Consider the following 23969-nt stretch of genomic DNA (forward strand, 5'->3'; position numbering starts at 1 on the left):
TCTGAGGTCACGTACCAACCGACTCAAGAACAGCTTCTTCCATGCTGCGATCAGACTTTTGAATGGACTTACCTTGCATTAAGTTGATCTTTCTCTACACCCTAGCTATGACTGTAACACTACATTCTGCACTCTCTCCTTTCCTTCTCTATGAACGGTATGCTTTGTCTGTATAGCGCGCAAGAAACAATACTTTCCACTGTATGTTAATACATGTGACAACAATAAATCAAATCAAATCAAATCAATTGCCCACCTCTGTTAGTATTTTGCCAGCAGGGTAAAGGTTAGGTGGCCTACATTCCCTTGTGCTAACTGAGGCCATGAAATGGCCAATCAATGACCACTTAAAGGCTTCTTCCAGTCACTGTGGGTATTTTACCAGCGGCAGGATGTGGTGCTGGGGGGTGTGTGGTCCTGCCACATTGAGAGGCCACTCGGTATACTAGAGTGCTATGACCATGGGCCTGGGGCTGGGTTCTATCCTTTCGAACTATGGAAGACCCACTCACTCACCCCTCATCAGTGAATAGGGCCGCCTCTGTTTTTCACCCCCGATCTTCCCTGTGGCACGATGGATTGGGCGGAGGAAAGTTGCCCCACTTAACTTCGAGTCTCTTCCAGCGATGCTCCTGTCAGAATGCTGGCTGCATCCCCAATATTTCCACAGTAACTTCATTGCAGTGTTAATGTAAGCCGACTTGTGACACTAATAAATAAACTTTAATTTTAAACTTTAAATAGTCAGCAATCTGTCCCATATTCACCTGGAGTGCTACAAGGTCAGAGAAGGAACATGCATCTGGGGTCTTCAAAATGCCCTGAGGTGCTTTTGAGCTAATGAGTTACTTTTGAGGCACAGTCAATGTTGTGGTATGAGGAAAACAGGACACTTCCAGTGTGCACGCGGTCAGATTTCACCAATAGCAGAATGAGATGAATGACCAAGTAAGCTGTTCTAAATACAGGAGTGCTAGCCGTGAGCACACCTGAGAGGGCAGACTTGGTTAGTTTGGCATCTCATCTGAAAGGTTACCCCAGCCGGAGCACCCTGTTTAGCTTTGGGCAGTACACCCCAACAAGGGGGGGTTTGATTTGATTTGATTTGATTTATTATTGTCACATGTATTAACATACAGTGAAAAGTATTGTTTCTTGCACGCTATAGAAAGCATACCATTCATACAGAAGGAAAGGAGAGAGTGCAGAATGTAGTGTTACAGTCATAGCTAGGGTGTAGAGAAAGATCAACTTAATGCGAGGTAGATCCATTTAAAAGTCTGACAGCAGCAGGGAAGAAGCTGTTCTTGAGTCGGTTGGGGCGTGACCTCAGACTTTCGTCTCTTTTTCCCAAAGGAAGAAGGTGGAAGAGAGAATGTCTGGGGTGCGTGGGATCCTTAATTATGCTGGCTGCTTTGCTGAGGCAGCGGGAAGTGTAGACAGAGTCAATGGATGGGAGGCTGGTTTGCCTGATGGATTGGGCTTCATTCACGGCCTTTTGTAGTTCCTTGCAGTCTTGGGCAGAGCAGGAGCCATACCAAGCTGTGATACAACCAGAAAGAATGCTTTCTATGGCGCATCTGTAAAAGTTGGTGAAATCAAGAAGGGCTTTTTAACTCAAAGACTGGTGACAATTTGGAACTTACTCTCGGGATGGCGAGATGGGAGCATAGATGCCCAGAGGAGGACATCAATTATGTTCTTCAGCCTGAGGAATAATGCTACCTGGTAGGACTGGACACTCATTTCGTACCATTGTCGCTTTTTAATCGTCACACTTCAGTTTTTTCTGAATTTCGGCTTTGGTCAGTCTGGAGTATAGCTCGTGTCCACAATCTAGGCTGGAATTTAACATGGAGGCAGTGACCAGGGCCCGGTGGGAACCCTGGTCCTGGAAGCCATGGCCAGATTTTACTGATTGTCAGACAATTAGCTGCCGGAGGTCACAGCTTCCTTCCTCTTGAGGTAAGATATTCTGCCCCAAAGATTTGCCGGCCAGTCAGATAGCTGGCAGCGTTCCAGTCCCATCAGCACCACCGGGAGTAGTGGTGACTACAGTTTTGTTTATTTATTGGTGTCGTAAGTAGTCTGACATTAACACTGCAATGAAGTTACTATGAAAATCCCCTGATCGGCACACTCCGGCGCCTGTTCGGGTACACTGAGGGAGAATTTAGCAGCCAGTGCACCTAACCAGCACGTCTTTCAGACTGTGGGAGGAAAACCGGAGCATTCGGAGGAAACCCATGCAGACACGGGGAGAATGTGCAAACTTCACGCAGTCAGTGACCCAAACCGGGAATTGAATCCGGGTCCCTGGCCCTGCGAGGCAGCATAGAATCATAGAATCCCTACAGTGCAGAAGGAGGCCATTCAGCCCATCGAGTCTGTACTGACCACAATCCCACCCAGGTCCTATTCCCAATTTACCGTTAGTCCCCTGACACTAGGGTTAATTTTAGCATGGCCAATCAACCTAACCTGCACATCTTTGGACTGTGGGAGGAAACCGGAGCACCCAGAGGAAACACATGCAGACACGGGGAGAACATGCAAACTCCACACAGACAGTGACCCGAGGTCGGAATTGAACCTGGGTCCCTGACGCCGTGAGGCACAGTAAGAAGTCTCACAACACTAGGTTAAAATCCAACAGGTTTATTTGGTAGTACAAACTTTCGGAGTATCGCTCTGAATCGCCGCATCATAACATGCCAAAAATTGATGACAGGAAGGCTATGACAGGTGAGAACCTAGAAACTATCATTATCGCGAAAGAGGTAGTGTTGGACAAGTTAATGGGGCTAAAGGTAGACAAGTCTCCTGGTCCTGATGGAATGCATCCCAGGGTACTAAAAGAGATGGCGGGAGAAATAGCAAATGCACTAGCGGTAATTTACCAAAATTCGCTGGACTCTGGGGTGGTTCCCGCAGATTGGAAAACAGCAAATGTGACGCCACTGTTTAAAAAAGGAGGTAGACAAAAGGCGGGTAACTATAGGCAGGTTAGCTTAACTTCTGTAGTCGGGAAAATGCTTGAATCTATCATCAAGGAAGAAATAGCGAGACATCTGGATATAAATTGTCCCATTGGTAAGACGCAGCATGGGTTCATGAAGGGCAGGTCATGTTTGACTAATTTGGTGGAATTCTTTGAGACCATTACATGTGCAGTGGACAATGGGGAACCTGCGGATGTGGTGTATCTGGATTTCCAGAAGGCATTTGACAAGGTGCCGCACCAAAGACTGCTACATAAGATAAAGGTGCACAGTGTTACGGGTAATGTATTAGCATGGATAGAGGATTGGTTAACTAACAGAAAGCAAAGAGTGGGGGTAAATGGGTGTTTTTCTGGTTGGCAATCAGTGACTAGTGGTGTGCCTCAGGGATCAGTGTCGGGACCGCAATTGTTTACGATTTACATAGATGATTTGGAGTTGGGGACCAAGTGTAGTGTGTCAAAATTCGCAGATGACACTAAGATGGGTGCAAGAGCAAAGTGAGCAGAGGATGCTGAAAGTCTGCAAAGGGATATAGATAGTCTAAGTGAGTGGGCGAGAGTCTGGCAGATGGAGTACAATGTTGGTAAACGTGAGATCATCCATTTTGGTAGGAATAACAGCAAAATGGACTATTATTTAAATGGTAAGAAATTGCAGCATGCTGCTGTGCAGAGGGACCTGGGTGTCCTGGTGCAGGAATCTCAAGGAGTTGGTTTGCAGATAATTAAGAAGACAAATGGAATTTTGTCCTTCATTGCTAGAGGGATGGAGTTTAAAAACAGCGAGATTATGTTGCAGGTGTATAAGGTGGTGGTGAGGCCACACCTGGAGTACTGTGTACAGTTTTGGTCTCCTTACTTGAGAAAGGATGTACTGGCACTGGAGGGGGTGCAAAGAAGATTCTCTAGGTTGATTCCGGAGTTGAGAGGGTTGGCTTATGAGGAAAGACTGAGTAGACTGGTGCTATACTCATTGGAATTCAGAAGAATGAGGGGAGATCTTATAGAAACATATAAGATTATGAAGGGAATAGATAAGATAGAAGCAGGGAAGTTGTTTCCACTGGCGGGTGAAACTAGAACTCTGGGACACAGCCTCAAAATAAGGGGAAGCAGATTTAGGACTGAGTTGAGGAGGAACTTCTTCACACAAAGGGTGTGAATCTGTGGAATTCCCTGCCCAGTGAAGCAGTTGAGGCTACGTCATTGAATGTTTTTAAGGCAAGGATAGATAAATTCTTGAATAGTAAAGGAATTAAGGGTTATGGTGAGTGGGCGGGTAAGTGGAGCTGAGTCCACGAAAAGATCAACCATGATCTTTTGAATGGCGGAGCAGGCTCGAGGGGCCAGATGGCCCACTCCTGCTCCTAGTCTTATGTTCTTAAGTTCTTATGCTCCTCCTTCAGGTGAGTGGGAGTTGTGTTCACAAACAGGACATATATAGACACAAACTCAATTTACAAGATAATGGTTGGAATGTAAGTCTTTACAGGTAATCAAGTCTTAAACGTACAGATGATGTGAGTGGAGACAGGGTTACGCACAGGTTAAAGAGATGTGTATTGTCTCCAGCCAGGACAGTTAGTGAGATTTTGCAAGCCCGGGAAAGTCGTGGGGGTTACAGATAGTGTGACATGAATCCAAGATCTTGGTTTAGGCCGTCCTCATGTGTGCGGAACTTGGCTATCAGTCTCTGCTCAGCGACTCTGCGCTGTCGTGCGTCGTGAAGGCCGCCTTGGAGAATGCTGACCCGAAGATCAGAGGCCGAATGCCCATGACTGCTGAAGTGTTCCCCAACAGGAAGAGAACACTCCTGCCTGGTGATTGTCAAGCGGTGTCCATTCATCCGTTGTCGTAGCGTCTGTGGGGTAGCAGTGCTAACCACTGTGCCACCGTGAGCTACCTTGCACATTATAGGATGAGGTCAATCTCATGCTCCACATGTTCATGCTCTGACCTACATATAGTGAACCCAAAGTCTCCACGAGGAGGAAGAGAGTTCATCCTCCTCATGAAGACAGCTGACTAATGGGAAGTGATTGTTGGAACCGTTCACTCGCACAACGTTGTATATTTGTGATTAAAAAGACTTTCAGTTCTTTCTGAGTGCTTGTATTCTATCCTCTGAGCGGGTGAACAAAAGGATGTCAAAGCCCATTGAGTTAAGCAGCACTGGATTGGGAGGAATATTGCTCAGATTTCCAAACCATTGAAGGAAGCTTCAATCTAATGATTGAAACTTGGAAACTTAATGGATTTGAAGATGAGAACGAGGAGGATTGTGTTCCAGGGTCACAGTGTAGTTGTAAACAAAACAGAGGAAATGAGTTTAGAGAGTGAGAGCCCAAGAGCAAAAACAATTTACGCGCAAAGATAGTGTGTGCAGGGAGCATCATAATAGATAAAACAGAGGACTCAGACTAACTGCAATTTAGGCATTCTAAAAGACAAAATGAGGAGTGACTTTTTTCACTGGAATATCAATGGATCTTCTGTGGCTATGCCCATGGAATGTCAGGGCAATAGTCGGAATTCTCCGGCCTCACCAATGGCTGGGATTATCCAGTCCTGTTGCTATGAATGGAGATTAGGCTGAGCACCAAATTCTCCATTCTCGCTGGCAGCAGTAATGGGACGTGCCAGACCAAAGAATTTCCGGCTAATGTTCCCTCTACAGCCAGTTTACCATATAAATCATAGAATCCTACAGTGCAGAAGTTGGCCATTCAGCCCATCGAGTCTGCACCAACTACAACCCCACCCAGGCCCTATCCCCATAACCCCAAGCATTTACCCTGGCTAGTCCCCCTGACACTAAGGGGCAATTTAGCACGGCCAATCCACCTAACCCGCACATCTTTGGACTGTGGGAGGAAACCAGAGCACCCGAAGGAAACCCATGCAGGCACGGGGAGAATGTGCAAACTCCACACAGACAGTGACCCAAGCCGGGAATCGAACCCAGGTCCCTGGCGCTGTGAGGTAGCAGTGCTAACCACTGTGCTACCGTGCCACCCCCAAAGAGAAACAAACAAGTCACCCTCAGGAGTGTGAAGAGAGGGCATTAGGGACGATCTTATGAAAAAATAGTCCAGAATGAGTGTGAAAACAGCAAGTTTCTGAACCGTTTTTTCAGTGAGTCCAAATCTGGCATCTTATGCACTTAGAGCAGAAACAAATCCCAAAATCCTCCTTTAGGGGAGGGGGCAGGGCTTTAATCACCCGAAAGCTAGCTGATAGCATGGGCAGGTCGCTCTGCTCTGAGCAGCAGAGAGATCTGTCAAAGCCTCTGCTGCTTTCAGCTGACCTCCGTGGTCTAAAGCAGGCTTAAGACCATAAGAAATAGGAATAGACTTAAGACCATAAGAAATAGGAATAGGAGTAGGCCATTCAGCCCTTCGAGTCTGTTCCGTCACTTAATAAGATCATAGCTGATCTAACATTCTCTACATCCACTTTCCTCCCTTAATTCCCCAACTGATTAAAAACCTATCGATCTCAGCCTTGTAAATGTTCGAGGACTCGACCTTCACAGCTTCCTTGGGCAAAGAATTCCAAAGATTCACCACATTCTGAGAGAAGAAATTCTTCTTCAAATCCGTCTTAAATGATCACCCCCTTATTCTGTGTCAGTGCCCTCTGGTCCTACCCTCTCCCACAAGTGGAAACATCCTCCCAACATTTATCCCCCCCCAAGAATCTGATATGTTTCAATTGTATTATCTCACATTCTTCTGAACTCCAAGGAGTACAGACCCAATGGGGGGGGGGGGGGGTGGAATTTTCCCATCCTGCTCGCCGCAGGAATTGGAGCAGGCGGGGGGTGGATGGGGTTGGGGGGTGGGGGCAGGCCATGCCAAAGGGCCATTGTGTTTGGGCGGGACTTTCTGGCGAGCATGGCCTGAAAATCCCACCCCAACCCGTTTAACCTTTCTCATTTGGCAGTCCCTCCATACCCGAGATCATCCTCCTCTGCACTTCCCCCAAAGCTCTCCTTAAATCAGGAGAACATTTACAAGGCTGAGATCGATAGGTTTTTAATCAGTTGGGGAATTAAGGGAGGAAAGTGGATGTAGAGAATGTTAGATCAGCTATGATCTTATTAAATGATGGAACAGGTTCGAAGGGCTGAATGGCCTACTCCTATTCCTATTTCTTATGGTCTTAAGTCTTTTTTCCTGCAAAAGCCCATGGATGTGAGTGTACCTGGATAGCTGAGCAAAAAGGTTAATACCCATTGTACGCTAAACAAAGAAAGACTTTTATAGATAAACCTCGGCTGAGGGGGTACTATTTCTGAGGTAGGTTTGGATAGTCTCAATCTAACTTTATCAACAATGGATCCGCGACACACAGAATGGGCCAAAAGTAGCAATAGATAATTAACAAAAGACAATACATTTATATAGCACCTTTCACAACCACAGATCATCCCAAAGCACTTACCCAACGATTAATTACCCTTGAAGCGTAATCGCTGATGGAATGTCAGACACTCTGGAGCCAAACTGGACATAGCTCGAGTGCGATAATAAGCAGATACTTTTGCGGCATTGGTTGAAGGATAAGTATTTGCCGGGACAGCAGGACAGAACTCCTGCTTTTGTTCAAATAGTGAAAATACTGTTGAAATAATGAAATATGTTACATCCACCTGAGAGGACAGGCAGTGCCTCAGTCTGATGTCTCATCAGACTGACAGCACCTCCAACACTGCCTCAATGCTGCACTGAAGTGTCAGCCTCGATTATGTCTCCAACTCCCTCGAGTGGGGCTTGAACTTGTAACATTCTGACTGGGGAGAGAGAGCTACCCACTGAGCCAAGACTGACACTGTGGAAGATTGGAAGGGAGAACATGAGTGAGAAAGAGGTCAGCTGACGCAAGAAGATTAGTGATGTACATCTGTTCCTGACTGTTTTAAACAAGAAACAATTTGGAGAGCAAATCTTTATTCCTCCGCAGTGAAACTTAATTACTGAAGTATAGGGTCAGCTCACTTTCCAGTCATGGATTTGTGATGATTGTGTAATCTTTCAATTACACTAAAAGCAGAAAATGTAAAAACACAAATAACCGTGGGCTAATAGCTTTTCTTATTTGCATGATTATTCGACAATTGTGTAGTCTGTTCGCCATTGCAGAGACCTGGTTACCACATGAACCAGACTGAGAGTGAAAATTTCCAGGATATAGGAATCATAGAATCCCTACGGTGCAGAAGAGGCCATTCGGACCATCGGGTCTGCACTGACTCTCTGACAGAGCATCCCACCCAGGCCCCCTTCCCATTCTATCTCCGTAACCCAAGCCTGCTCCCCCGTTCTATCCCCATAATCCCTGACATTTCCCATGGCTAATCCATCTAACCTACACACCTTGGGACACTAGGGGCCAATTTAGCTTGGTCAATCCACCTAACCTGCGCATCTTTGGAATGTGGGAGGAAACCGGAGCACCCGGAGGAAACCCACGCAGACACGGGGAGAACATGCAGACTCCACACAGACAGTGACCCAAAGCCAGAGTTGAACCCAGATCCCTGGCACTGTGAGGCAGCAGCACTAACCACTGTGCCACCGTGCCACCCAAGGGTTGAATTCTCCGACCTCGCCTGTCGCTGAGATTTTCCAGTCCTGCTGCTGTGAATGGAGATTTCGCTGAGTGCCAAATTCTCCATTTTCACTGGCGGAGGTAGCAGGGCGTGCAAGACCAGAGAATTCTGGGCCAGGATCTTTATAAAGCACAGGGAGACTGAGAAAGGAGGGAAATTAGGGATGGACAGTAAATATTGGTCTTGCCAAATATGTTCATAACTCATGAACAAATCAAAAAATTGATAAAGGACACATGAGCGGAATCTTCCAGTCCCACCTGTTCATCCAGCAGAAGAAACTCTTCAGTTGCAAGCAATAAAAAAAACTTACTTCAGAAAGTAAATCAAAGAAAAAGGTTTAATAAAGAAACTTCATTGCTCCAACACTTGAGGCCACACCCTGGACCACAGAAGCACGCTGCAATTCCCATCTGCTTCTTATTTATACTGGGTCAGCTGGTCAGCTGACCACCACATCATTTTGTCATTGGTTACATTATCTGCCGAGTCAGTTGACTCTCACGCATGTTACCATTGATTACGTTAGAACAGATCCAATGTTATCATTGGCTACATTCTAACACCACTGAAGGTGACCCCACCCCCCCTCCCCGCCCAGCACTGCAGTGGGTACCCCAGCGAAAGGGCCGGTGAGCCATGTCGTAGACATCGGCGGGACTAGAAGATCCCACCAGCCCGCTAACTGCGAGCTGCCTCCATTGCTGGAAAACATGTTGCGGAGAACCGGAAAATCCTGCCATATAATTACTGCAGCAGGACAAAGGAATTTAACAGGAGTGAAGAGGTGAGTGGTGGAGGTAGAGTTAAGGCACAGCGAGGAAGTGAAGAGTCTGGTCAGAGTATCTATCGAACTCTTGATAGGAGTGGATGCAGTGGAGAGTGTAGTTGTATTAATAAAGAGATCAAAACAAAGCAGCACGGTGGCACAGTGGTTAGCACTGCTGCCTCACAGCACCAGGGAGCCGGGTTCGATTCCCGGCTTGGGTCACTGTCTGTGCAGTGTTTGAACATTCTCCCCGTGTCTGCGTGGGTTTCCTCCGGGTGCTCCGGTTTCCTCCCGCAGTCCAAAGATGTGTAGGTTAGGTGTATTGGCCATGCTAAATTGCCCCTTAGTATCAGGGGTCTAGCTAGGGTAGATGTATGTGGATTGTGCTTGGTGCAGACTCAATGGGCCAAATGGCCTCCTTCTGCGCTGTAAGATTCTATGAAAAAAAGATGTAGCCAAAATAAAGGTGTTGGAATCGAAGATTTGAACTCTCCCATTGACTGGGAGATGCAGAACAGCTGAGCTTGTAAAGGCAGTGAATTTCCAGAATGAAATCAGGACAGTTTCTTGGAACAGTGGGCTGACAATTCGGGCCCGGTTCCCATACTTTGATGTGGAGATGTCTGTGATTATCTCTCTCTCCACTTGCACTGTCTGTATCTGTAAAGACTTCATTACCTGTAATGACTCACATTCCAACCATTATCTTGCAATTGAATCTGTGTCTGTATATACCATGTTTATGAACCCAACTCTCCAATCACCTGATGAAGGAGCAGCGCTCTGAAAGCTCCTGGTACCAAATAAACCTGTTGGACTTTAACCTGGTGTTGTGAGACTTCTTTCCGTGTCCACATTTTGGGTGCTTAAACAACCCTCCGAGCCTCTATTGTGGCTTGCAGGAAGCACTCACTTATTGCAAATCAGTCGTGCACCACGTTGGTAAAGGCTGAAAAAAAACAACATTCCTATGTTTCCATCTGGAGTGAATCAGCTTAAGTACAAACCAGTAAATTAACCAGAGGCAATAGCTGCCTGCTTTGCTTCCACAGACACTTAATTTCCACAGGAAGAACATCTTAAGTATTATGTTCATTCTAGTGATGATGACGCATTGATTTGCATGGGGCATAACAATCATTTTTATCATTATTTTAGCTATGCCAGCAAATATTTTGGCACAAGTTGAATTTAAGTGCTTCTTTGCAAATCTCCAGATATTGTGACTGACCTCAGTGTTCTCTGTTCTTTCCTAAATCCTTGTCCTTACAACCAGGTGAAGGGGGGCACAGTGGTTAGCGCTGCGAGAGGGCTATAATATAAGAGCAGGGATGTACTTCTGAGGCTGTACAAGGCTCTGGTCAGACCCCATTTGAATTATTGTCAGCAGTTTTGGGCCCCATATCTAAGGAAGGATGCGCTGGCCTTGGAAAGGGTCCAGGGTCCAGAGGAGGTTCACAAGACTGATCCCTGGAATGAAGAGCTTGTCGTATGAGGAACAGTTGAAGACTCTGGTTCTGGACACGTTGGAGTATAGAAGGATGAGGGGGGAATCTTATTGAAACTTACAGAATACGGCAAGGCCTGGATAGAGTGGACGTGGAGAGGATGTTTCCACTAGTAGGAAAAACTAGAACCAGAGGGCACAACCTCAGGCTAAAGGGACGATCCTTTCAAACAGAGATAAGGAATTTCTTCAACCAGAGAGTGGTGAATCTGTGGAACTCTTTGCTACAGAAGGCTGTGGAGGCCAGGTCATTGAGTGTCTTTAAGACAAAGATAGATAGGTTCTTGATTAATAAGGGGATCAGCGGTTATGGAGAAATGAGAAAAATATCAGCCATGATTGAATGGCGGAACAGACTTGATGGACCAAGTGGCTTAATTCTGCTCCTATGTCTTATGGTCTTAAGGTCTTATAGTCTTATGTTGCCTCACAGTGCCAGGGACCTGGGTTCGATTTCTGGCTTGGGTCACTGTTTGCACGCTCTGCCCGCGTCTGCGTGGGTTTCCTCCGGGTGCTCCGGTTTCCTCCAAAGATGTGTGGGTTAGTTGGATTGGCCATGCTAAATTGCCCCTTAGTGTCAGGGGAACTAGCTAGACTAAATTCATGGGGTTATGGGGATAGGGCCTGGGTAGAATTGTGGTCCCTGCAGACTCGATGGGCCGAAGGGCCTCCATCTTCACTGTAGGATTCTATGATTCTATTTATACAGCTCTTTCATCTGGTCACAAAAAAGTTTTTTTTTGGCAGTTCTTTTCCCCGTAATGTCTTTTCCAATACCAAATGTTTTCACCCATTAGTAAGGAGCCAATTAAACCAGGTTTTCTTGAGTCAAAGAAAGAGTACGTTTATTAGTTACTAAACCCGAGAAAAGACACGATTACACACACGCAAAAATCTCAGAAGTAAGAAAAGTTAGAGTCCAAATAACAGTTAAAAGAGTTATATGGTGGTGTCCTTTGTCGTGAGGTACAGATTATAGAGTTGTGGCCATTTGAAGATAGTTGGTTTCCTTTAATATCCTGAAGTTAAATGGGTCATTTTCTGGTCAGCAGGATGTGACAAGTGGTGCGCCACAGAGATCAGTGCTGGGGCCTCTACTCTTCACAATTTATATGACTTGGATGAAGGGATCAAAGGTACAGTTGCAATATTTGCTGCTGACACAAACAAAGGTAGGAAAGTAAGTTGTGAAGCGGACATAAGGAGCATGCAGAAGGCGAGATGAGTGGGCAGAGACTTGGAAAATGGAGCATAGCGTGGCTGTCCATTTTGGTCGGACGAATAAGAAAGAAGCGTATTATCTAAATGGTGAGAGATTGCAGACCTTTGAGATGTAGAGGGATCTGGGTGTCTGAGTGCATGAATCGCAAAAGGTTAGTATGCAGGTGCAGCAAGTAATTAGCAAAGCTAATAGAATTTTTTTTTATAGTAAGGGGGAATTGAATACAAAAGTAGGCAGGTTATGCTTCAATTATCCAGCACAGTGAAGAGACCACATCTGCAGTTCTCTGTATAGTGTTGGCCTACTTGTTTTAGTGAAAGTTGTAAATTCATTGGAAGCAGTTCAGAAAAGTTTTACTAGATTAATACCTGGAATGGGTGGTTTGTCTTCTTAGAAAAGATTGGACGGGTTAGCCTTGTATCTGCTGGAGTTTCGAAGAATAAGTGGTGACTTCATTGAAACACCTGAGTGATCTTGGCAGAGTGGGTGTGGAGAGGATGTTTCCTCTTGTGAGTGAATGGAGAACTAGGAGTCACTGTTTAAAAATACGGGGGTCGCCCGTTTAAAGCGGAAATGAGGGGATTTGTTTTCTCTCAGACGGTTGTGAGACTGTGGAATTCTCTTCCTCAAAAGGTGATGAAGGCAGAGTCTGAATATTTTTAAAGCAGAGGGCCATTAATAAACAAGGGGGTGAAAGGTTATCAGGGGTAGGTGGGAAGTTAAAATCAGGTCAGCCATGATCTTATTAAACAGTGGAACGGGCCCGAGGGGCTGAGTGGCCTACCTGATCTACTCGTCTGTTTGTATATTTCACCTTTCAGATTACTGGGAGATCCCAGAAAGGGCAATGTGGGAAGTGTGGCAGCCAATTTATGCATAGCAAGCTGCCACACAGGGTGGCAGGGTGGTACAATGGTTAGCACTGCTGCCTCACAGCGGCGGGGACCTGGGTTCGATTCCTGGCTGGGGTAACCGTCTGTGTGGAGTCTGCACGTTCTCCCCGTGTCTGCGTGGGTTTCCTCCGGGTGCTCCGGTTACCTCCCAGAGTTCAAAGATGTGTGCCTTAGGTTGATTGCCCCTTAGTGTCAGGGAGATTAGCAAGGTGGGGTTACGGGGGTAGGGCCTGGGTGGGACTATTGTCGGTGCAGACTCGATGGGCCAAATGGCCTCTTTCTGCACTGTAGGGATTCTGTGACAAAGAAAAATGTGATAATGACCAGGTAACCTGTTTTCACAATGCTGGTTCAGAGATAAATATTGACCAGGACACTGGAACACACACCCCTGTCTTTCTTCAATATAGTACCAGTGGAATTTCTTTTGCATTGAAGCTCATGCTATTTTTAAAGTAAGAACAAAACCCCACAACTTTGAAACTAGCATCATGAAGCTAGATAGATACATTCTTAAAAATATATTATTTTATGGCGAATTGCGCTCGATAATAAGAAGCATTTCCTTTTTGTAAACTGTTATTACCATAAAATGTGCAAGAAGCAGAGAAGTGAAATTAACGGAGAACTCAGTGAGGTATTTCAGAGTTTCCGAGGAGATTTAGGTTCGTCGATGGAAAACAGATATCTAGGAGTGATTTCCAGCTAAAGTCCGACTGAAGATTTTAAATTGTTTTCGCATGAAATGTCAAGTACCCCAGGCTGATTCGTAGAATCTAATTTATTGCATGTTTTAGATGTGGACTAAAAGATTAACGGGTTTAAATTGCAGACACAAATCTCCTAGGCTCAAAAAGGTTATACACACAATAGTGGCTACCTGTGTAAGAGGTTTTTGGTCAGAATCTCATCTCATCAACTGACCTATTTCCTGTATTATATTAAATGTTATTTCTCTTTACAGATGGTCAGAGACGAATGATTTATGAATATCACAGGGTGGAAATCAACATGACGAAAATCAGCAACAGCTCAGCCTTGGAGTTCACCCCCGTTTCCAGTAAGCTGTGAATTTTGTTTTGTCGGAGATTGAGTTTTATGTATGAACGCTTTGGGGGGAATGTGGTGGATTCCTGTTCACTTTGCCATCAGGCCTGACCTCCCTGCATAGAATATTGAAAGACCTGGATAGAGTGGAACATGGAGAGGATGTTTTCTTTTGTAAAAGAGACTAGGATCTAAGGATACAGCCTCAGAGTAAGGGGACGACCCTTTAGACCCAAGATGAAGAGGAATTTCTTCAGCCAGAGGCTGGTGAACCTGTGGAATTCATTGCCACAGAAGGCTGTGGAGGCCAGTTTATTGAGTGTATTTAAGACAGAGATAGGTAGGTTCTTAGTCAGTAAGGGGATCAAAGACTATGGGGAGAATGGGGTTGAGAAACATAACAGACATGATCGAACGGCGGAGAAGACTTGATGGGCCGAATGGCCTAATTCTGCTCCTATATCTTATGGCCTTATAGACTGCGCTGAGTTCTCCTGTTGGAAGTATCCTTGTTCTGTCTAGTTCTTGATCGAATGCTGCATTGTTGTTATATTCACTAGGTCGGAACCGATTTTCCCACAAGAACAATGTGACAAATCGGGAAAATCTCAGCAGGTCTGACAGCATCGATGGAGAGAGAATAGAGTCAACAGTTTGAGTCTGGGACCCAGACTCGAATCATTGCTCTGGGACCCAGACTCAAAACGTTGGCTCTATTCTCTCTCCACAGATGCTGTCAGACCTGCAGAGATTTTCCAGCATTCTCTGTTTCTGTTTCAGATTCCAGAATCCGCAGTATTTTGTTCTTATCTTAGTGATAAATCGGGGATTGGTTCCTGAACCAAAGCCGGATACACTGTTTTCACCGAAATAACCAATAATGTTCCACTCAATCAGTTATAATAGCAATAAGTGAACGTCACAAAATATAAATTTTAAGGAAAAGTTTGGAAACATAGAAATCTTCCGGCTTTTCACGCCACTGGGATCTTCTGCTCCCACCAACGGTGCAACTGTGCTGTGTGTTTCCCAGCAGTGTGGGATGGAACCAATTGGAATTCCCATTGATAGTGGTGGGAGCACAAGAGTCCGCCAGCTCCCATCACCGAGAAACACACCACGGGGAGGCCAGGGAATCTCGGTCCAAGATTCACCAAGTAGAAACAAGTCAGAACAACAACTGAGTGCCTTGGCTCAGGGAGATGGGTAGAACGTCAATGCACACAAATGAGTATTTGAACTTGGTCATTGGCTTGATGTCATAAAGTCAAAACTGACATTGTAACTTCGTAACATGGTGTCGTAGCTCGAATGTCGTAAAGTCGAGGACTGCCTGTACGAAAGGCGCCTTTCGGAGAGAGCAGGTTCACACAGTTGGGTGTTCAGCATGTTATCCATTCAACTCTTGTATCTGGACATAAATCCAACCAAACCTATGGTGTGAAATCTCCTGGTGCTTTGGACAAAAGCAAAATATTGCAGATGCTGATCATCTGAAATAAAAAGAGAAAACACTGGAAATACTCAGCAGGTCAGGCAGCGTCTGTGGGGAGAGAAATAGAGTCAATGTTTCAGGTCAATAACCCTTCACCAGAGCTCTTTTTGAGTAGGTGAAAGGGGGAGAGGAACGAGGAGGAGAAAGAGCAAAAGGTAAAGTCTGCAACAGGGCTGCGGGCAGGAGAGATTAAGGGTGGAATTTTCCCGTCACGCCCGCCACGGGAATCGGAGTGGGCCGGGGGGGGGAGCGGGGGTGGGGGGGGCGGGACCATGTATGGGTCTGTTGACCTCGGGCGGAATTTTTCAGCTTTGGGGTCAAAAGGTTTCATGGATTACAAAGGAAATAAATGGGTGAAATAAAGAAACAAAAGATACGTCCAGGTTATGGGGAGAAAGCAGGATTAGCCTATTGAGTTGGACGATCAGCCATGATGGTGATGAATGGCGGAACAGGCACAAAGGGCCAAATGGCCTCCTCCTGCTCCTATCTTCTATGTTTCTATGTCCAGATGAGGTGTGAGTGGCAGCCATTCAAATACAAAGTGAAGGAAGCCTTTGGACACCTGACAGTGGGTCACTCAAAAAATAATGCAGTGCACATCACCGATATTAATGGGGTGGCAAGTCGGATGACCCCAATTTCAGATTGTTTCCCGCGAGGGGCGGCACGAGCAGGCTTGCGCCCCTCTGTGGACAGGGTGTCAAGCCCTCTCGAACATCCAGACAATCTGATTGGCCAGCAGTTCTAGCAGTCGCAGCTACACCAGAACTCAGTAGTGGGCACTGCCCGGATTGCGGGCATCTCCACACAGAAGAGCGATGGCCTTTGGAGTGAGCTACGTCCTGGGGGTTTATGGCGGGAAGGGATTGGGCACCCTGGGATGGAGGAGCGAGCGAGGTGTCGTTTTGGAGGTCGTGCAGGGAGGAACAATGGGATGGGGTGACATCTTGGAGTGGGGGGTAGGGGGAGGGTGCCCCATTGTGCACAGAGCACCACCCCCTCCCCGTCCCACCCCCTCCGATCGATGTGCCCCACACTTCATGACTTTTCAAAAGGAAGTTTTGGTAATAGCCATTGCACTTTGGCCCACCTGCTGCTGCCGAGCTTGCTATGGCGATACAGGCAGATTGAGACCCGTAATGGCCATTCAGTTAGATAGTTAAGGGTCTCAATAGAGCTAAGGGCAGGTGGTCTAGTAGACATCATAACCGCCCCCCCCCCCCCACCCCCATATTATGGGGAACTAATCAGGGTGAGTGTGAAGGACCCGGGCTGGCAACCTGACCTAATGGCCGGAGGTTTTCCGTCTCGCCCACCACGGGAATCGGAGTGGGCGAGGGGCAGACAATGGAAAGGTCCGTTGACCTCGGGCAGGGTTTTACGGTTTCGGGGCGAGTGAGGCCGTAAAACCTCACCAGTTTTACCAGGAACACACCCAGCTGCAGTGAGGAGGTAACATCCAGCCCGTAACATTGGTTTGAAGTCCTGAGCTTGCCTTTAGTTATTTTGTACCCTTCTCCCGCAATGATTTAGCCTTGACGATTCCATTTAGTGTCATACAATATACTCAGTAACATTTCCCCTCATTCATCTCCTTTCTGAACTGAAGATTATGATCTGGCTTTGGGTCTGGGACATTGTTCTGTGGGTAGATTTGGGGACACGGCCTCTCCTTACCCAAGAGCAGAGAACACCAAATCCTGAGCTGGGATCGGTGAATCAGTGGCATCCGACCACCAATCCCCACCTCCACCAATCCACTGCACTGTCCCCAATCTGAGCCAACCTAAATCAGACCGGAGTCCTTTATAGGTTCAGGTAGACAGAATAAATCATAGAATCCTACAGTGCAGAAGGAGGCCATTCAGCCCATCGAGTCTGCACCAACCACAGTCCCACCTAGGCTCTTTCCTATAACCCCATGCATTTACCCTAGCTAGCCCCCCTGACACTAAGGGGCAATTTAGCATGGCCAACTCACCTAACCCGCACATCTTTGGACTGTGGGAGGAAACCGGAGCATCCGAAGGTAACCCACGCGGACACGGGGAGAACGTGCAGACTCCACACAGACAGTGACCCGAGCTGGGAATCGAACCTGGCTCCCTCGCACTGTAAGACAGCAGTGCTAACCACTATGCCACCATGCCATCCTATGCCTTCGTAGCCGGACTGACTAGAGTCGATCCCTTGTGAGATCAAACGGCTGGCTCCAGTGAAAATATTAGTCTTTGTGAAGAGTCCTAGGGACTTTTCCAATGGTGCAGTTCCTCTGTGACTTGCAAGGGTCTACAAGATAGAGTAGCCTGGGGACCATTCCCCGCATACCTCGCGATCATCATTCAGAATTTCCCGATGTGGATTTCCATGACCTGTCAAGTTGTGGCTGAATTCTAGTTGGTCCAGAGTCTGACTCATTTTCTCACCCCAGCGTAGCCACCACGCGGGCCTTCTCCATTGTTATGATGTCCAAACCCAATGAGTTTTTCTAAACTTCCCTCCAAGCCCGATCTATCGTGACCAGCAATCAGCCAAGGCTTCCTCTCTGCACCAGGACTGGAATATTTCCAATGTGCCTCCGAGGTGCTTCAAGCTACCTTCAGGCAGGCCTGACCAGGGTGGGTATCAACTTCACAGTGACAGCCCCGCACTTGGATTCTGCTCATCTCTCATCAGCCTTGCCAGTTGGACACTGGTAGAGCTCAGTGGGACGGATGGGATGCCCACAGCATTTCTACGATTGGTATTCTGTGAGCACAAAAAATAAACCAGTCTTAAATGAGACCATTTGAGAATGAAAAGATTTGTTTTTGGTGTTGTGGACAAGTAGAACAGATTCTCAGATAAGACAGCATTGATTGGAACTGGTTAATATAAGGAGTGCCACAGTGGTTAGCACTGTTGCCGCACAGTGCCAAGGAGCCGGGTTCAATTCCGGCCTCAGGTCACTGTCTGTGTGGAGTTTGCACGTTCTCCCCATGTCTGCGTGGGTTTCCTCCAGGTGCTCTGGTTTCCTCCCACAGTCCAAAGATGTGCGGGTTAGGTTGATTGGCCATGCTAAATTGCCCCTTAGTGTCAGCGGATTAGGAGGATAAATATGTGGGGTTACGGGAATAGGACCTGGGTGGGATTGTTGTCGGTGCAGGCTTGATGGGCCTGCACTGTCGAGATTCTACAATTCTATGAAATAGCTAGTCAGGAAGCGGGTCTATAAGATAAACAAAGCTGGAGATAATTGAATGATGTCAACAATGTGATGGGTTCCTTAGGTTCTGGGACAGTCAGGCAATCATAGAACCCCTACAGTGCAGAAGGAGGCCATTTGGCCCATCAAGTCTGCACCGACCACAATCCCACCCAGGCCCTACATCCATAACCCTACTTACTCACCCGACTAACCCTTTAAGGGCAGTTTAGCATGGCCAATCCACCTAAACTGCACATCTTTGCACTATGCAGACACAGGGAGAACATGCAAACTCCACACAGACAGTGACCCAAGGCGGGAATTGAACCTGGGTCCCTGGTGCTAACCACTGTGCCACTCTGCTGCCCTATGTGTCTGGGATTAACAATGTAGGGTAGGTATGAGTCCACTTGACTTACATTCAGGTGCAAGAGTAACTTTGCAAAACCTTTTCTCCATTGATTAAATGGGTGTCCAGAGTTCGTAATAAGAGTCTAGATTTACTGCACTTGTTCCTCAATCCATGATTGTTATGCTTTTAAGGGAGTTCCCTAGATTTGTTCTTCACTATTTGTTTATGTGTGATGGAACTGTTCAATTAAAGTGGTTATTTGTCCCATCACCTTCCCTGGTCCCCTTCGCGATGCATCCTGTCCTCAGGTGGGAGAGATGAGAAGCAGGTACACTCCTGTGTAACATTCCTTGCTTCACTCACAAGATGTAATCCCTGGCGGGTTTGTGATCCTCCAGTTTTAATTTGTCCTATTTTGATGATTATAATGTATTCTCCAGAGAGATCTGTAAGTAACAGTATTTAAACACTAACAAACCTTAAAAAAATAGTCTGAAAAAGGCATTTCTAAATTGTTTCTCCAGAACTTTGCGTAATCGAATTTGGTGAAGAGGTTTCCGGCACCCATTAGCTAATGATTTCAACATTCCATAAGACCATAAGACATAGGAGCAGAAGTGGGCCATTCGGCCCATCAAATCTGTTCTGCCATTCAATGAGATCATGACTGATTCACCCATTAGCTAATGATTTCAACATTCCATAAGACATCGGAGGAGAGGTAGGCCATTCAGCCCATCGAATCTGCTCCACCATTCAATGAGACCCTGACTGGTTCATCCATGAGCGAATGATTTGACCATGTCATTGGACTGTTGTTACCTTGATCAAGCATGTTCAACAATGAGGTCCAATACCAAGTACCCAATTCATTCACGAAAAACGTAATTGCTATCTCTGTAATGATATCAAAGTGGGGTTCCGAGCTTTTGAATTTTGGGTGGAGGGACCACTGGCAGCGGAGTCAGAGACAGTCGGCTTTGGAGATGAGTGGGAGGTTGGTGGGATTTATGGTAGCTTTTGTTGGCTAAAGAATGGCCAGCAGTGGTGGAATGGGAGGAGAACGGTGTAGTTTGGTGTCAGTGTGTGTGCAGGGAGGCAGAATGAGTCATGACGATGAATATCAAGTCAAAACATCAATTCAATGCTGCATAAAGCATTTAGGAGAGTCATGGAAGGTGTCTGAAAAGCCGTAAAGCCCAAGCGGTCCTGAAGAAGTTCTAGTTTTTGGGGAGTGGAGGCCACAAAGAAGAACATTTGAGATGACAGTCCTCGCGATGGTTACGGAACAGATTCTGTATTGGCAGTAACGGGGAAAGAGATAGAACTGATGACAAAACACTCTTACTGGGTGCTGCTGTTGGTAATGGGAACGAAGCACAGCTTAAGGTGACAGCCAAGAATGTGAATGAAGTCAAGAGCAGAGAAACGGAAATGCAGGAAAGAGCCAAAATGTTTAGCTTAAACTCTACTGACATTAAGCTGGAGAACATTTCACCCCGTTTCTGAAACATTTTCACATCAAAGGCCTACAGCGGAAGGAACTGATGTTTTGAATCTCGGAGGGAGTTTCTCGCTAACTCTCAGCCACTTAATGATTCCAGGCTGGTTTGGGGCAGTTTCTTTTTTACTGTTGCCGACACTGTAATTAATTCCAGGGACTCTTGAACCGTTCTCATTGCTTTCTCCAATAATTCACAATTCAGACCATCATTTCCTCTCTCGCTCTTTCTCTCTCTCACACAGTGTGTCTGCAACACCTGAATTGTAACGCCTGCATCAATGCCGAGGTCCGCTTCAACTGCAGTTGGTGTGGTGTTCTCCAGAGGTAAGAGTATCCTACCCGTCTCTGTGTAAAGAACAAGCAGCACTTAGAAAGAACACTTTTCATACGGAGCACACACCCAATATCTTAATTTTCCAATTATAAAATTATTACCTTCTTCAAAAAATATCTTTGGATTACCTCATGTTCAAAGAATAACTCTCATTTTGGATCTGATCCAGGCCTAATTACTCTGGTGACATCACTGGGCAGAGTTGGCCGCCACTATCTGGGGCGGGCTGCACTAATTGTGGACAAGCCTGGCAACCACTCTGGAAAGAATTTTCATCCCTAAAAGCTCCAATTATCCCAACATCCACAGCCTTTTGGGAGACATTTCTATGTCTCCTGGTTTCACCCTGAATGGCTTAGTTTGAATTTAGGGATTTAAAGTTTCTCAATTAGCTACCTGTAATGATGTCAAAGAGGCCCATGAGGTTGGCCTCTTGGAGTATGAGCTCCCTGGTTGAGGTAATTATTGTCTGCGCAATCAGGGAGTCTTACCTGTATATATATTGAGGAGTGTCAGGGCTACTGACACTTCTCTTTGTGCCTCTTAGGAGTGGAGATAAGTTTGTAAATAAAGGGAATCTGATGAAGGGACACTGACCTTGACTACCCTATAAAACCTTTATAACATTTTAAACACCATGATCAGGTTGCCCTTCAATCTCCCATAAACTAAGGAATACACACCAGGCTTATGCAACCTTTCCTCATAGTCTAACCTTCATTTAACCGTGGGTGAATCTCCAAGGTCAACCATAGCCTTCCTTCAAGGCAGAGTGCAATACTCTAGATGAGATCTGATCAAGATTGTGGTCTTATGTTGTACTTAAACGTGTAATTCCATCTAATTGGAGGCAAGAAAACGACCTTAATGTGTGAATGGAATGATTCAATGGCATTGATTTTGTGTTTTGTTAATTCTTTCCAAATGGTCAATAAAGTAACAGCATTGACTCACGTGCATCGATTTTGCACTTATTCTACTTCTAGCAGGTAAATAATGGACATCTAAAAAGGAATGGATGACAGACTAGATGTGGAAGAGTCCTTTCTTGTTCTTGAAGGAACTGTGTTCACCGTGAACAGAGGCAGCAAGGGTTGAGAAGATATCAGAGTGGAATTTTCCAGCCTCGCTCGTCCCAAGGCTGGAAAATCCCACCCGAAGTCAATGGACCTTTGCATGGTCCATGTCCCGCCCCTTACAATTCCCATGGTGGGCGGGATGGGAATATTCCCTCCAGATTGACAATAGAAGCTCGCAATTCTGAGGCAGGGAGCTCCCCGCTTTCTGAGTGACGAAAGAAATCTGCCCTGGGTCCTGCGTCGAACCAAAGCTGCCCCGCTGAACATTGTGGTCACATTGCTGCAAGTGGAAGGTGACAGATTGTCATTCTGAGCTTTCCATTGATATGGTATCCTGCCCTATAGCTTCAGCCTCGTCTCAAACCGAACAGACAGGGTAGCTGTCACTACTGACAGACACTGATATCAAAAAGAACTGCTTAAAGCAATGGCACCAGAATTGATATAATTTATGGCCATAAGCTTTGATACCACTTTCTTTGGTAGCTATTGATATTCTTCTTCAGATTCAAACGTAAGGGAGAACATTTCATTTATACTTAGAAACACAGCTGGTACAAAACAGTGTGTCCTGATGTGTCTCACTGGTGTCTCATTCCCCTCAACCCTTTGTACTCCACTCGAGATCTTTTCAATCAAAAATTCACCTCTCAAATCTCTCTCTTTCTATTCCTGTTTTCATTCACTTTATTTCCCTCTGACTCACACTTCCACGTTCTCTATTTCTCTCTTTTCCAGTCTCTTATTCTCTGGTGCTCCTTTTTTCCTTTCCCCCTCATATTGTTACCCCTTCATTTTCTCTTTTAGATGCTCGCTCGCTCTTATTCTCGCTTTTGCTCTCACTCTTTGTTCCTCTCATTCTAATTTTCTCCCCTCTGTCTCCCCTCTGTCTCTTTCCCTTTCACGCTATCATTTCTTTCCCGTTTTCCCATTCACTCGGCCTTGCTGCCCTTCATTTGATTCCACGGGCGAGATTCTCCGGCCTCCCAGCCACGTGTTTCCCGCTGGCGGGTGGTGGCGTGTTATTTGCTAGCGGCGGGATTCTCTGATCACTGCGCTGTCAATGGCAATTCCCACTGATGTCATCCCACACCGGCGGAAAACCCGCAGGACTGGAAAATTCCGCCGGCGTGAACGGCCAGAGTGTTCCAACGCACATCTTTTGCCTTATTTACAAAACTCTCTATGGCCTCTGTTCAAAATGGGTTAACAGACCTTCCAATTAAGTCCTAATTTGATGTCAATTATCCAGTGGAAGTCACTGATATATAAAGGGGCCACAGGTGGCACTGGGTGTTGGTGAGAATTATGTGTGGAGTTGGATCAAAGAATTAAAGGTATTTTATGAAGAAGCAGAATTAGTATCTCCACAGCAACCTAAAGGCTCAAACAGCCTCACCCCCATGACCCAGCTCAAAGTCTTAGCTCTTCAATCTCAGGCCCTCTACACATCTCCCTGCCCCTGTGGCACCGTCAGTGACTGTAAGCCGTATTTTCAGAGAGTCAAGATGACAAAATGAACCTTTAAAAATGGTGGGCAGGACTGCAGAGGCCACTGCTGACATCTTCAACTCCTGATAGTTTTACAAGCTGTTAAACCCTTGAGCCCTCAGCTCCTCCCACCCTTCCAATGCCCCCTCACAACCCCCATGGGCCCTACCTTTAAAATCATGCCCCCCACCCACCTGATGCACGCTCATACCACCATAGCCCTTTCATCTCAACTCACGCCACTTCACCTACCCCATGCCCCCTCATACTCCCCATGCCACCTCCATCGCCACTTGCCCAGTATCTCAAGGGCAGAACCCAAGAGCCATGTGGAGATGAAAATAATAAACTTCTAACAATCTAATCCAACCTTACTCAAACACACTTAATAGTGAAAAAACCCCAGAGGGCCTAACAGCTTTGAAAATAACTCGGCCAAAGTCCCAAAAAATGAAGCAGGGTCTTCGA

At 46.2% G+C, this 23969-nt stretch overlaps 1 protein-coding gene across 1 annotated transcript in view; it reads left to right on the plus strand.

Annotated features, from left to right (window-relative positions):
• LOC144500751 (plexin domain-containing protein 1-like) overlaps positions 1–23969 on the plus strand; it is a 332900-nt gene that overhangs the window by 196212 nt on the left and 112719 nt on the right. Inside the window, exons 8-9 of the mRNA XM_078224149.1 lie at positions 13974–14069; positions 20840–20921. Coding sequence (XP_078080275.1) covers positions 13974–14069; positions 20840–20921 — 178 coding nt within the window. The remainder of the gene's footprint in view (positions 1–13973; positions 14070–20839; positions 20922–23969) is intronic.

Source organism: Mustelus asterias, chromosome 11, assembly GCF_964213995.1.
Source record: "Mustelus asterias chromosome 11, sMusAst1.hap1.1, whole genome shotgun sequence".
In the NCBI taxonomy this organism is placed as follows: domain Eukaryota; kingdom Metazoa; phylum Chordata; class Chondrichthyes; order Carcharhiniformes; family Triakidae; genus Mustelus; species Mustelus asterias.